The sequence below is a fragment of the Gymnodraco acuticeps genome, unplaced genomic scaffold (genome assembly GCF_902827175.1).
Source record: "Gymnodraco acuticeps unplaced genomic scaffold, fGymAcu1.1, whole genome shotgun sequence".
In the NCBI taxonomy this organism is placed as follows: domain Eukaryota; kingdom Metazoa; phylum Chordata; class Actinopteri; order Perciformes; family Bathydraconidae; genus Gymnodraco; species Gymnodraco acuticeps.
In genome coordinates this window covers 1,191,608-1,206,970 of record NW_022990037.1, presented here as the reverse complement: position 1 = coordinate 1,206,970, position 15,363 = coordinate 1,191,608, and the positions used below count along the sequence as shown (strand labels likewise).

At 38.6% G+C, this 15,363-nt stretch overlaps 1 protein-coding gene across 1 annotated transcript in view; it reads right to left on the bottom strand.

The window, feature by feature from the left end:
* Positions 1-15,363, bottom strand: part of angpt1 (angiopoietin 1) — a 64,779-nt gene that overhangs the window by 29,074 nt on the left and 20,342 nt on the right. The window contains exons 5-7 of the mRNA XM_034215152.1: positions 2,751-2,906; positions 2,011-2,132; positions 621-853 (exon numbers count right to left, since the gene is read on the bottom strand). Of these exons, the coding sequence (XP_034071043.1) occupies positions 621-853; positions 2,011-2,132; positions 2,751-2,906 (511 nt within the window). The remainder of the gene's footprint in view (positions 1-620; positions 854-2,010; positions 2,133-2,750; positions 2,907-15,363) is intronic.

The following is a 15,363-nucleotide window of genomic DNA, read 5'->3' as shown; positions in this document are numbered from 1 at the left end:
TTTTCACATTGTGGTCTGGCAAGGGTCAATAGGCATTTTCTTGTGTTTCGGTCATTGCTCGTGGGGGTAGACAAACTTTGGATCAGACTAAAACCAATCAACAGATTACTGACAAGCCTTCTCCTCTGCTGAAACATAAACATAAACCTTTCTACGCTCGGTTTGACCAACCCAGTGCACAGGGGATGTTCTTGATTTGCCTCAGGGTTTCAAAGTAGAACCAGACCATTTGTACTTTGTCTTATACTTCCAAAACTCATGAGTACTTCTGGGTCCATGTGACGCACATTTCTTCATCAGAAACTGTATGCGAAGGCTCAATATGAACATTCGCATACCGTTTAAAAAAAAAAAATGGTATTAGCGTAGCTCTTTTCTGCGTATATGTGGAATGTGTCCTCCAAGCTGACTCCAAAAAGTAGTGAAAAACCGAACTACTCCTTGCCTGTGGTGACAACATTTCACGCTGATTCATGTATTAAGTATTCATGCCTGGCTTTTTGATTTTAGCACAATAAAACTGGCAATGCTCCTAATGCGATGGCCATTTTGTAAGAGCATATTTATAACAAAGATTCCAAACTTCTTTGCATGTGACCCTTTGATTCCAGTTGGCTTACCTCCATCTTTGTTGCAGAGGTTGAGCAGGTTATGGACGGTATCCATCATCTCCTGCTGCTGTCTCTGCAGGGCCGTGCCATTTCCTGAGGCCCGGTTTAGTTGGGCTTCTAGTTCCCCGATAACCCCGCTCTGCCTCCCCACCAGGACCTGGAGACTCCCCTTCTCCTGCTTCAGGGTATCCAGCTCTTCCCTGTGTCGCATCTCCATCTCGAACATCTTCTGCTCCAAGAGGCTGCGGAAAGGAAAACAGGATGAAAAGTTTGTTTATAAGATAGCTAAATTGCTAATTATTATGGTCCTTCAGGGCATCCAAATCCGCTGGAATGAGATCTTTGTGCAGATTTAAGATTGTTTTGCAACTTGTTATATTACCAGTTACTCACTGATTATGTATCAGCTGAATCCCTCTTTCGCTCTTGTTGCTTCCTGCTGTTATTTTGTGATGAACACTGAGTAATAAATATCAATAGGTGGTGATATACACCCTTTACTTGAAAACCATTTCCCAATGAGCAATATGGGAAAAGAAAACATGTATTTAGCTTAAGACTTCATAAAGTGATGTCTGAGGATTGTGTGCCCCACAGAATATAAACATATACGTTCATCATATACTTTGGGATTCATTTGAGGTAAATGAACAAGCTGTTCAGTATCTGAGAATCACCAGCGTACAATCTAATTCCTGAAAGATGATACAAGCTGACATCAAATTCATCAACTGATCATATGTTCTCCACCATTATAGATTTGGTAAAGGAAAAATGACAGAAGACACGCACAAGATGAAATAATGTCATAATTGCTGAAGCTTACGAAAATGTCCCCTCAGGAATCTATCTCAATATGGCTTAGGAATAACTAAAAAAACAGTATCACCAGAGATTGGCTATGTTTTCATTTTCTTCCAAAGTGATTGCATTGAGTCTCTGGATACTGCAATGAGAGATGGGGACCAAACCCTTTTAAACATTATATAATCTTAGACAATCCCACAGCACCAATCAAGATTTGGAGACATTAAATCCAAAAGCAACATTTTAAATTGCATGATTTTGCAAGAAATGCACAATGGGCCTAACATGGAAAGCATCATGCATTTTGAACTGATCTACTGAAATAGAAAATGCAAACTCCCCATTATGATATTGTATATACAACTGAATATTGTTTTACAAAATGGTCAAACTATGTGGTAGTCAATGAAAACTGGTAGCAAGCTTTTGATTTTGTTTACACAATCCAGCAGAGAACAGCAGAAGAGAACGGCTCTCTGTGTGTCGATGTATCATCGTTATTTCCTTCCTCCTGCAGAATTGATGGTATTTAGTGTGTGTGTGTGTGTGTGTGTGTGTGTGTGTGTGTTTGCTCGAAGCGCTGTCTGTTTACCTGTTCTTGTCATGCAGCTTGCTGATCTCATTGGTCTGGAGCATTAACTCTTTCTCCAACTTGTTAGTGGAAAGAGAATTTTCCAGCAGCTGGATCTCGAGCCTCGATGTCTGATTCAGAACCTGTCATGATAAGAAATGCACAGATATATACAGTAGATTATATAATGCCTCTATACATAGTATGTGCAATAATACTAGCTAATACCTTGCTCATGTGCACCAAACCCCAAAGAGAAACAAAAAATGCAGGGCTGTATCTAAGGCCTTTTAGACACTGGAAAAACACACTGCACATACTGTAGAAACCATCAACTTTGTTTTCATTTGTCAAGTGTTCCCCAAACACATGGTTATACTTAGGAGATTGTCATCTCTGCTATGATTATCTTTTTTAACTTTGCAAACAGTTATCTTTGTAGTGATTTAGCAAAAATTACCCAACGCTAACTTCACAACTTTCCATCACCTCCCACTCAAAATCCTCCATATAAACACTAAAAGGAAACTGAGCCAAATAAGTCACAGGAGGGTTAGGCATTTACATAGCATCAGTATTGTGTTTGGCCAGTGCTCTGTAACCTTTTTGGGGCAGTGAATTGTGGAATTGTTGAGTTAATGACGCATGGATGGATCCTCTCAGCGTGTGTGTGCAAGAGAAAGACATAAAGAGCGAATTGAATGGGGGCACATCAACATGTTTGTGAGCCTTAGTGTAAGTGTCTGTTTTAAAAGTGTTACCTGCGTCTCAACGTCAGTCAGCTTGCGCGTCTGTTCAGCCGTCTGAGAAAGAAGGTTGGTTCCCATTTCCAACATGGCTGCAGTGTGATTGTGGACGGCGCTCTGCTGCAATTGAGCCATCTCCACCTTCATGCTCTCTTTGATGTAGTTCTCAATCTGCACCAAAGAAAAGTACAGAAAGATGTAAAGTATACTTGAAGGTGCATCCCAGGAATGTATTATTTACAAAAACAATAACATGGAGCCTTTAGGTCAATTGTAACCCAGAAGTAAATCTGGCAATCAATTAAACCCATTTCCAACTTGTTTGTCTATCACAGTAGGTACAAATATGTTTAATAACTGACATCAGGCAGGAACACTGATGCGAGGCATTGTTCCGTTCCCTACCCTTTCTCTTCTTGTCTCTTACAGTTTCACATTCACAGTAATAGCAAGCTTAAAGGATGCCACACAAGATTCCATAATCAAGATACACAATTATTCAATAAGCAAACACAACTAAATAAATCGACATTTCCGTTGGACACGCACTGGAAAGTGTTTATATTATCCATGTGAAAAAATGCACATCAAACATTTGTTCCATCATTTGAATATTTGAATGCAACTCAAGTGTAGAATAAGTTAAGTTACTATAGGCACAGCCAGATGTAGGTGATTAGCCTGCAGGCAAAGAGACAGAGATGACAAGATGAAAGTTTGTGTTGGATACTATTCTTCATGAATTAACCATATGGATCATCTGTGTCTGTCAGTTATTGTTCAGCAGTACATTGTTATTTTAGAAGTTTACTAAGTTAAGGTAACTCCACAAAGTCGTAACATTTCCTTGAGTCTTGTTCATAGAAAATGTAGCACAATTTGACTTAGCAGATATAGGAGAGCCTGGCTGTCTAAGGATAATATTGTTTTTATAAATAAAACTGACATCATTAGATTGTTATTATCTACAACTTAAGCTCACTTTCTGAACACACACGTAAGTGATTCAATAATCGCCCAGTAGGGAGATTCTTAATTTTGCTTTGGCTTATCAACTTATGCTTATTTTGGCTTATGTTAACAGCTATGTTTCAGGAACGCATCAGCCAAGACAAATCAGAGTCAAATAGCAAAACATCATATGTGTTGGTGTCCTTAGCAACAGTTCCCATCCTGTACTGTAGCCGTGGGCCAAATTAAATTCCTAACACACAGAGGAAAGAATCTGTGGAGGAAAATATTTAGTTGTGTGTTACAAGACAAAGAGCAGCTGGTGACTGCGCAAGTTTCAACTAAGTTTAGCTTGCCTTTTAATGCTTGCAATCATTCTGGTTGAATTTAGAAAAGTCAGCAAGGTTGGTGAGATCTCCTGTTTTTGGGGGGTTTCCATTTTGGCTCAATCTTGACTATTGTATATTGGAGTTCTATCAATAAAAAATGTGATCTAATAATCAGATCACGGAATTAATAGGTTAACTATGCAAAGTAAAGTATATTTTAGTTTTGGTGATCATGACTGAAATATTAACATATCTGTATACATTATACATATCTGAAAACAGCATTATAGTGTTAATACTGCAAAGTATTCTATGAGATTGATTTGCAGAAAAATAACATAATTATTCTGCTTTAATAAAGAACATATGACATGATGAACATTTTTAATCAATCCGAGTCTAACAAATAATGAACCAGTTGAACAAGGATGGATGTCTCAAATCTTCAACAACAACTTCCAGCTCTCTGCCATATACACAGGTCCGTCAAGTTGAATTAGCCGTTTCTCGATGTAATATTAAGCATGGAATATCTCTTGGCAAAAGTTTTACAGAGGTTTTTTTCAGGAACAAACCCCTTCCCCTAATCATGAACTATATAGAGCTGATATAAGTGTCACTTTTGACATATCCTCCAATAGTCTGGCCTGAGGAAATGGAAAGAAAACACTGAGTCTGGAATCTACAAAGCTCAAGTGATGATGGATAACTCTGCCTGATAATGAACCAGAGAATATGCCTGTATTTGGAAACGTTTTTTAGTACATATAGACATGTAAATTCTCCAAACTTTGTGGATGGTGTAGGCTAAAAATCCTTCTAGGCAGACCATCACATTTCAAATTAAATCTCTCTTCTTTGTGCTTACAACAGCAGCCTTTCAGTGCAGCTACTCATCTACTGAGATGATTGTGTCCACTCTCTGAAGACCGAAAAAGGCTTTGCACATTGTAAGTCACCTTGAGACAACATGTATTGAGGGGACAGATGGCAGATGAAAACCTAAGCCGAGCGATCACTTTATGGTTTGTGTCCTAGGGAATGTGTGTGACTCAAGGGTGGATCTAGAGGGGCTCATAAATGGAATGTACCAAGGAGAAACAAGATTACGCAAACACGCCCAATCAGGAAGCCGTAAAATGGGTCTATGTGGGTGTTGGGTTATTTCAATGGTTTCTAACCTTGGATCCAGTTAAATGCTTTGCTTATAGTCAGTGACTACCAATAATAACTATTGCCAACCATGCAAAGTACACAGGGCAAGTACTCTCTCATTGTCAGAGCTGAAATGCAAATTTGTGTCAGTTGGGAAATGGATTAGGATGCTGAAATAAATACAAGTGCATAATGAGAATTCATGTGTTGTGGTGCTTTATTTTCTACTAAGAAATGGGGCTCAAAGCCACTGATTGATATTCTCAAGAATATACAAATATATTCTAGTGGAACAAATGTATTTCCATCATGGTGCTGCTTTTTGGGGAATTTTTCATCTTGGGATTGACAAGAAACATGTTCCAGATAAATAAACATGGTTTAAAAGCTTTAGGGTTGGTTAAAGCCCACCAACTCTGGGTTAAACTAAATGGAGTCACCCTTAAAGGTAAAGTCGGGTGTAACCATTTTAGTGGGATATATGCAGTAGGCTTCAAACAATGTAGTAGAAATGGAATTTCATACATTAAGGGGTCAGATAATCTTTATACTGGGTCTCTAAAGGGTGACTTGGTAACTTCTGCTACAAAGCAGACACTGGGAGTGCAAGTGAAATTATGATATAAATAAATACTTTACGGTTACAGCTCCGCAAGAGTAAAACAGTATAATGTTTATGAAGTAGTGTCTATTACTCTGCAAAATTAACCTTAAGTTTGCCGACATAAGACACCACCCAATGGTGAAACTAAACCAAGTAAGGCTGTAGCTTCAAAATAAAGTGAATTGAGAGAGGAATGTTAGTTTTATTGGTACTAAATGTAGCTTTTTATATGTAAATAAAAGAATGTTCCACTTATTTTTCACGATTACACTTACAATTCCAGGTTGAAAACTTGTAACTTTTATCAATTGGTTTATTTGGTTAACTCTTTGCAAAATGAGAAAGACATTTAAATGGAACTTCAATATGATGAAATAAATACTTCTGTACGGGACCTTCCAGAATGTGAAATAATACCATGGTCTGCTTTTAGAAACAACTTAACTTGGTTTCACAAAATCGCTGTTTGCTAAGTGAGAGTCACATAAACACAAGTTTATGTTTCCCTAAGTGCTACTTTACACTGAATGTTTTAAGGTGCTGTGTTTGGCACTGTCTGGCTTCATGTGGACTGCCTTTGACTTTGCTAATGATGCTGCCTGACATCAGGATGGAAAACCATTAGAACCTTAACTGCAACCTCACATGCAGTATACTGCATGTACTGAATGGTCTCTTTCGACAGTTTATGAGGTACAATTGGCTAATCACTAAGCAAGCTGCTTGGGGCTGTCTAGAACCTAACTGACAAGCTGTACAACATAAAGCATGTACCAGGATGAATATTTTAAGAGCAAAATGAATGTTGGTCATACAGAGGGTCAAGTGTTCACAGACAAAAAGGCACACAATCCAACGGCTAAGATACCAAACACACTTATTCTGTACATTGTCAAGGTGCAAATGTTAAATTGCCATCGCTTGAGAGCCAAGAACAGGATAATCCCTCAACATGATACTCCCCTGCTATCATTGTTACAGATTACTGCAAATGTTTACCACTTTTCTGACATTTTCCATTTAGCCATTCTAAAAAGGGGGTCTTGATCTTTTTCTAAACAGCAGCAGTGGTTGTGGCGCTGAGAGACACTGTGAGAGTTAGAACACAGTGAGTCTGGACTGTATAAAACACTTACTGCTGTAGCTCTGTCACATCTCTGGGTGTGTGTGTGTGTGTGTGTGTGTGTGTGTGTGTGTGTGTGTGTGTGTGTGTGTGTGTGTGTGTGTGTGTGTGTGTGTGTGTGTGTGTGTGTGTGTGTGTGTGTGTGTGTGTGTGTGAAGGGGATGGTGTTGGTGAGGCAGTAAGGCTTCTGGGATGCATCCCTTACGCTCAGGCCTGGATCCATTTCAGACCACTTTAATGGACTAGAGAATGGGGGTTACCCGCTACCACCCACCCCTTAAATCAGCACCTCCTGGTGTAAAACAACCACTTTGGAACGAATGCCAGCATATACACTTGCACCTTCTTATAGTCCACCAGCAATGAAGGGTGAATTTGACACCCCTTTTTGAAACCTGGGCCTATTATCCACCATAGTAGGAGGCGATACCCTGAATTACTGCCTTGTATGACTCTAAGGTTTTGTAAAATATATGTGCAACCTGTGTTTGTTTTTTAGAAAACTGTCTTATTCACTCACCGGCTTGTTTGTTTTTCAAATCCACCTTGAAAAAGTGTTAAGACTATTTAAACTGTCTTAAACTCTGTCAAGATTAGGTGAGTAACAACTCAGGTTGAACTCACAGTTAACCTCTGTGACCTTCACCTCGGTGGCCAACATCCAGGCCTTAACTCAATTGCTGCCACATTTCTTTCCTCATATAGAATGTGAATAGAACGAAAGAGTAGTAGACAGACTGAAAATTAACAAACAAACCAACAGGCCCTATGCCTTAGTGGACAAATAATCAGTTTTGATTTTCCTTTGAAGTGGCAGTTTGATCAATTGATCATTCGCTTGTCATCTCCACCAAGCAGGAATTTCCAAATCACAGCTTAGTTATTGTTACTCCAGGCCTGATGTTTGAAAACAATATTATTTAACATAATGAAAAATTGTGAAAATGGGATAATATCTATAAAATAAATAATTTGAAGGGTCTTTATTTTAGCTTTTCAAAAACCAAAAAACGAGGGTGCGTTTTTTTAATCTGTTCAAACGTGCAACCGTTGCTTGTAGCTAAATAGCTTACAACCTTTTTCAAACGATTCCAGGGCCATGGTGTACATCAACGCAGCTGATCAACGTTTTTCTCCTTCTACTAAGACCAGTTGTTTTTAGAAATTAAAAGCCATTCTATGTATACCTCTGTATGAAATCAAGTGGTAGATCTACGATCATCATCATGTAAACTTGTGATGTGAAAGACAGGAGAGCCAACATGCGTAGCAAACCATTACTGAGGGGGGCGTAGCTTAGTGAATGGTGAAATATCATCATACAGGGTAGAAACACAGGTCTGCAGTGAGGTGGGTGGTCCAGCCCTTGCCCCATATCTGTTGCTCTGTCCGTTTTCTGTTGATCAGGACTTTCTTTGGCCAAAGAGACTTGACTGCCATCTGAAAAACAAGCCAGCACCCGCAGTTCTAAGACTCTTTTTTTCCCTCTCCTTTTAGATTTATCTTGCTTTTTTTCTTCCCTGTGGACTTCCTGTCAAGATGCTATTGTGTCGATTTGTTTTTGGTTGTGCATTTCCAAGGATATAATGAGCCTTGTGTACACAATCCGAAACAAACCAACTGTGATTACTTGGAGGTGCCCAAAATCATTTGGCAGGTTCAAAGGCAAACCATTTCAAAGGTTGTCTGGCAAAATGGCTTGTCAACAGGGCAGAATATAAAAGAAAGCGAGAATATTTGGCCGATTGTTAAGTTGTCAAGGTTGGCTGATTTTTTTGTTGTTTCAACGGAAAAACAAATTAGAAATTCTTTAGGCCAAATCGATTTTCCATATTCAGTCAAATGCGTGTGACATGGCCTTGTTGTAAATCATTATTCAGTGTTAAAATAAACCACAAATTGTTCAAACACAGTGGAAAATGTAATGTCACATTTTGATAATGTTTAATCTTCAAATGACTAATGACCTCTCTAAGCTGTCAATTTACTCAGTTACAACAATAGTTAACCACAAAGAAAAAACAAAGCTTGGTTTCAAGAAAGTATGAGTAACAATGGGGAGAATCTAGTCCTAAATCATGATTTCGAAACACAAAATGTCAGAAATGTGGCTTTAGTTGAGTCAAATTGGAGATTTAAGTGTTTATTAGGATGAAGTCAAATTGCCAAAAATCGAATAGCACTCGGTAGGGTTTCTGTTTTCATCTTCCTCAAGGACAGGGGTATCAAAACTACGGCCCGGGGACAACTGTAGGCCGTGGTAAATGTTTAATTAGCCCACAGCAAATTCTAAAAGTACAATGGAATATGGCCCACACATTAAACTTCTGCTGGTCTTATAATGTAGTTCTTGAATATAAATGTACAAATATTACACAGTATTCATTTGTTAATAAGCCCCATCGTTGGGTCAAATTTTCAAACATTTTAAAAATAAAAGCGGCCAATCTACTTTGTAACAAACTAAATGAAACTGTATGGAAAGCTGTAATGTAGGCTGTTTTTTACTTAAAGCATATTCAGCAAGAAAAATAAATGTGGCCCTCAATGAAAAATGTTTTGACAACCCTGCTCTAGGACAAGAAAAGACAGCGTATAATATAAAATGTTTTCCTGTAAGATAAAAAAAAAGTCATTTTGGATCTAAGTTTAGCTTTCTTCTTGACTGATATGAAAACAAATATACCATCTCTAAATCTCTAAATCAATGAAGCTTATAACTAGGGCCGGGACTTTAACGCGTTAATTAAGATTAATTAATTACACAAAAATTAACGCATTTTAATCGCACTTATTTTTGCACCGCGGAACGTTTCTCACTGGATGAGTTTCAGGCGTACCGATTCTACTGGAGCACCAACTAACGTTCATGACTTCAGACAACAACAAACCACAGTGAACAACAGTGGGAAATGTTGTTTTAAAAAACGGACGGACGGAAGCGTTGATAAGAGCACGGTTGTGTGCAAATTATGCAAAAAGGAATTCGCATATCACCGCAGCACATCAAGCCTCAAGTATCACCTCAATGCAAAACATATAGCAGCTAGCGTGGACGTTAGCCTCTTTTATCGCGTTCACACCAAAAAGAGCCGGTACTAAAATTAGTTAATGAGAACCTTTTTACCCCCACGAAAGTCCCTGCTAGAGAGCAGAGAGCTGCTAGAGAGCAGGGACTTTCGTACGGCTCTCTTGTGAGAAAAGAGCTATATTTCTGATTGGCTGGGCGGATTGCAAACCACGCCCCGTAAAACTCGCAAAAAGTTTTGTGAAGCCGCCATTTTATTATTCTCGCATTAGCATTATTAGCATTAGCCCAACGCAGAAACGCAGAGAGACTAACTTATGGCAACACAAAATAAAACATGGGAGCGGTGGAGATGAGGAGGTGTCGGCGTTCTGGCGATTTACTCGGAAGGCTTCAGTAGAAGCTGCTGGGACTCCCAGCAGCTTCTACTGAAGCCAGTCCCTAACTCCGGGGACTTCCGGCCGGGGACTTTGGGCGGCAGTATACGCCGTGAAGTGGTTTGCGGCCTGCCAGTAAACCCAAAGCAGAAGAAGAAGAAGTGACGTCAGCGGCTTCATTTGCCTAATCCTCCCCCAGGTTCAAAGAGTTCTCATGAACTAAGTTCTCATGAACCTTTGTGGGAAAAGTACTGCGGTGTGAATGCGCCTAATGGTATACTAAAATCCATGTGAAAAAAATTGCTTCTCACTGTTCTTAGGTCAAATATTTATATGTGATTAAAAATGCGATTAATTTCGATTAATTAATTACAAAGCCTCTAATTAATTAGATTAATTTTTTTAATCGAGTCCCGGCCCTACTTATAACATAAGGGGTATTTCTAAATCAAATATAACTAATAATTAATTTGAGCCTCACACATAATTAGCAAAATAATTCACACGTCTGTAATATGTAAAATCAATTAACCTCAAAAGTTGCACATGTTTTATAATAAGAAATAAAAAATGTTAGCATAAAAAAATAAACTAAATATTTAGCCTTGAACTTAAGTGTTTGAGCAAGTTTGAGCACATCCAACAGAAATGTTTGCTTTTTATTATTCATATCGGTAGGGTGGTGTGAAAACTTGCTTGTTTTTACGATGCAAATTCATTCAGGAAAGGAATTTCTCAGAGTTGGTCGAGACAGATGTAAAGTAGCAGCACATATATCTCAAGTCACTGAATGCATGTACGTGGAAGTTTATTTTGCAATCTCTAGAGCAGGGGTGGGGAACCGTTTTCCTCTCAAGGGCCATTTCAAATTTTTTCAACATCCTCCGAGGGCCGTACAAATTATTGACCTCTGCTTAAAAATACTAAAATCACAGCCCATTCATTTTACCTTTCTTTCATGCTGTGCAAAGAAAAAGCAATCTCTTAATCCAGATATCTTACCATGACTCGTGCATGCATGCACGTGCACGGTTGTGGCATGACCACCCAAACAGAAAGATATGGACACAAGATGTGTGCAAATTTATTTAGTTTCCTATCCATGTGAACATTATTTAAGTGGGGGGGGCCTAACCTCCTCTAGGGGGGTCCCGGGGGCATGCTCCCTCGGAAGATTTTTTTTTAAATGTTGAAGTTAAAAGCAGCAATCTGATGCACTTAGAGAGCAAAATGAAGAGATCTATGGAACATCTCTCAACACCCATATGAAACAGAACTGTAAGCAGATTTTATTTTTCTTTATGGATATTTTACAAATCACTCTCCTTTTAAACTGTATTCTTGTAACTTTATTAATAACAACTTCTTTTTACTGTCATATAGTATTGTATACCTGTTTACTTTATTCTCTTATTTTTTTATAACTATAATGATCATATAAAGATGTGCCTTTACCTCACTGGTTGTAGAACAAGCTTCTTATATTCGTTAGCTAGCTAACCAGATGCTAATAACAACAAAGTTATTGACTGTATGATCAGTATGACAGATGAACAGATCGCCACTGGGCTTTCAACTAAAGACACAGTGACGCAAAAACTGCGGCATGTGTACAGCTCCTTATCTGAAGTGCCAGAGCCGCGTGTTGTGTTCAAGGTCCCTGACCTTGGCCAGGAAAAACAGGCACTCGCTTGTTTAATTATTTTGCGGTGTAGATTTCTTACATTTTTTGCGTGTGTTTATAAATTACCTCGAGGGCCGTACCAAACTGTCTCGCGGCCCGTATATGGCCCGGAGGCCGGAGGTTCCCCACCCCTGCTCTATAGAGAAACATATGAAAGCTGAGAAAAGTTTTTAGCATGATAGGACATATTTAAATAAACGTTACAGAGTTTGAGCCACAGAAAATAAACCCATGTACAGCAAAGCTCCTACCTTTCCTAATACAATCATGTAAAGACACAGCTGCTAGCAGACCTCCCAGCTTATACAATTTGTAATCTTATAAACTGTACCAACACATATTTTTGGCCAAACTACAAAATGAAAAATCAACTCAAGGCATGTCTACACACGCCAAATATATTTTAGGAAGAAAAAGGCCACCCTTCATTGTTTTGATAATGACAAAAAGTCACACATCTGTCCATCGATAAATTGTATTGTGCTATCTGTATGTTATATAGATATATAGTTATGTATAGAGTACTGACAGTTCTGAACAACAGCTAACACTAGTAAATAATAACTAATTGTTGGGGGCAATACAGTACATTACATTTTTAAGAGCGGGCTTAAAGGTGAGGTATGGTAAGTTTGAGAAACCGGCTCGAGATACACTTTTTGTTATATTCCATGGAATGCTCTTAACATCCCGATAGCAATGAATATCTTAAGTGCTTTGACAAAAAATCCATAAAAAAAAGTCATCTGTGGAAGCCGTAGTACTGTAAAAAGCACGACCAATCATTTTAGCCGGCCCGGCTAAAATAACTGGATGGCCTACCTGCCTGTCAGCCTTCCATCTGTGCACAAACTTATCTCGTGCCCTCATTGGTCATGTGCGCGTTCGTGTGTGTTGGAGGAGGGGCACTGTAAGGAAGTGGCAGATTTTCTCCGGTTGTGTATTTTCAAATTCTAGCACTCGAGCTGGTTTCTCCAAAATTACCTACCCCACCTTTAACATCAGTGTTCCATTATAATAATTGGAAAGAATAATCAATAATAATGAGGATAATAATATTCAATAAACAATAATGCCACTTGTGTGTGAATGTACTATATTTGTCTATTTTCTTGAGCTTTATTTAAATTATTATATCTTAAGCTTTAACAAATACAAAAAGTTTGGCAACAGTAATACATCTCATTTCTATTTGTGTATTATCTTAATATTAGTTTGTATCACTAACTGGATGTGTGGTTTGTATACAATTGTATATTGTCCCTATTGGAGGAAGCAGTAATCCCTTAGAAGAGTACAAAAAGACCCAATTGACCCCCTCTCTGACAATCTTGGTTCAAACACTGTACTAAGTAATACATGTATTTTATGTTTTAAGTCTTTTGGTTTCTATCCATGTTAAGAACAAAAATAAATGCACCTAAGCATGAATGTATATTTTAACAAATCCTCCAATTACAATCATGCTCTCTGATGTCAAAAATGGACCCAAAAATGAATTCAACTAATTATGCGTATCTGGCCATATGGGAGAGGAAGTGCTTGCATTCACCCAAGACATGGGAATGCGTATCGAAACCCAAACAACCCAACAAACTCGGACCTGCTCACTCATCCAGAGGTCTTAAACAGCGAGTAGCATCAGAGGGGCAGTTGTTATTCTGACGCAAGTTGTCCAACACGGGAATCTTTCCTCAGGGACACATACAGGAACGTCCCCGATGATGGCTTTTTTGTGTCAATTATATGGGCCATGTCAGTCTGCCCCTTTTACTGAAGCACACAGGAATACCAAAAATCCACCATCCCACGGAGGAGGCGTTTACATAAAAATATTTGAGATAGCATTCCAGTGTACCCTCTAAACATCACAGCAGGGCATTCCTCTGCCAAAAAGCTGTAGAATTAAGATGCAGAAAGACATGTTTTGTTTTAAGCTCAGTCATGACAGAAACATTACTGTTGTATGTTGAACAGCCATAGCTGGGCAAAGCGTCAGGGAAATAATTGGCTCCAGTCTTCCAGTTTGTGTGCCAGTAACACTATCTATCAAGCTTGGTGTCTTTTCTAATCAAAATGTATGGGTGTGACGGTCTTCAACGTCATATTCGTGTTTATCTTTCATACCAACATCCCATTAAGCGAGGACTCCAGATGTTATAAACCATTGCTGTTGTCGCCAAGGGTTACAATCACCACAGTGAACACCAACCACAGCCTTACATTTTTTCTCACTTTCCCTTTCTGTTCCTCATTATATCTATCCATTTCCTTGTGTTTTCTCCTCCCCCTTCTATATTCCATACTCTGCATTGTTTTTATCAGTAAGGACAGATTGACGCTATCGCATCGGTTCCAGATCATGTTACAACGAGTCATTTTCCACGATCCATCTGTTGCTATTGCTAACACCCAAAGGGCTATGAATCACATAAATGGCTACTTTGTCACTTTAAAGTACCTATTAAGGCAGATTGGACTGTGTGTCTATTCATGTAGAACTTTTCTTTAAATGATTCTAAAGCGACACTAAATCTAAACAAGAGTTGAGCAGTAAGAAGAGGTGCGGTAGCTTGACTAACATGCAGCTGCTTCAATTTCACGTGGTTCAACATGGTCGTTGTGAAAAGGAACAAACAATGCTGCTTTAAGTTATAAAATGCAGCTTATAGCAACCATTATGTTAATGTAATTCTGCAACATTAGAAGCATTTGCTGCTGCCTGACCTTCAGCAGATGGAAAACTGACAATGTGCATGTTTGTGTCTTGTCTGTAGCTTGCTAAATCTTTTCAGACAAGCCACAGGATAAATATATGTGTGAGTTATGCATCTAAAGTTATTTAAACAAGCATAGCAATCTGACTGCAATTTGGCAAACATTGCTTTTTTGGATGATTTATATACATTTCTAAGGAAATGCTAAATAAGACATAAGGAAAGATTAGGATTTAAAGAAGTATGGAGTACACAAAGTGCACTGCATGTATAATCCCTGGCTTCATGTGCCTAGGTTTCTGTTTATTTTTGGATTTCTTAGGCTAAAGTGCACAAGATCTGTGTATAAACTAGGGATGGGAACGATTAATAGAATATTTGAAATGATTCAAGTATTCGAATATGAGTTATGAATATATATATTTATTTATTTTTGGGAGGGGTGCCTAAGTTGATTACATATTATCAAATGGAATAATTCAATGTATACGATAGTGCCATAGCTAAATGTGTTAGGTCTAAAGGTGTGTTTTGCTCCGCTCACCGGTCCCTCACAGCGGGCAGAGCTGCAGGTGCTGATCTCTCTCTCACGTCCGGTTATACTTCACTCACGTCTATGTCCAAATCCATCAGATCTAGCTAGTTCTAGCTAATGACATG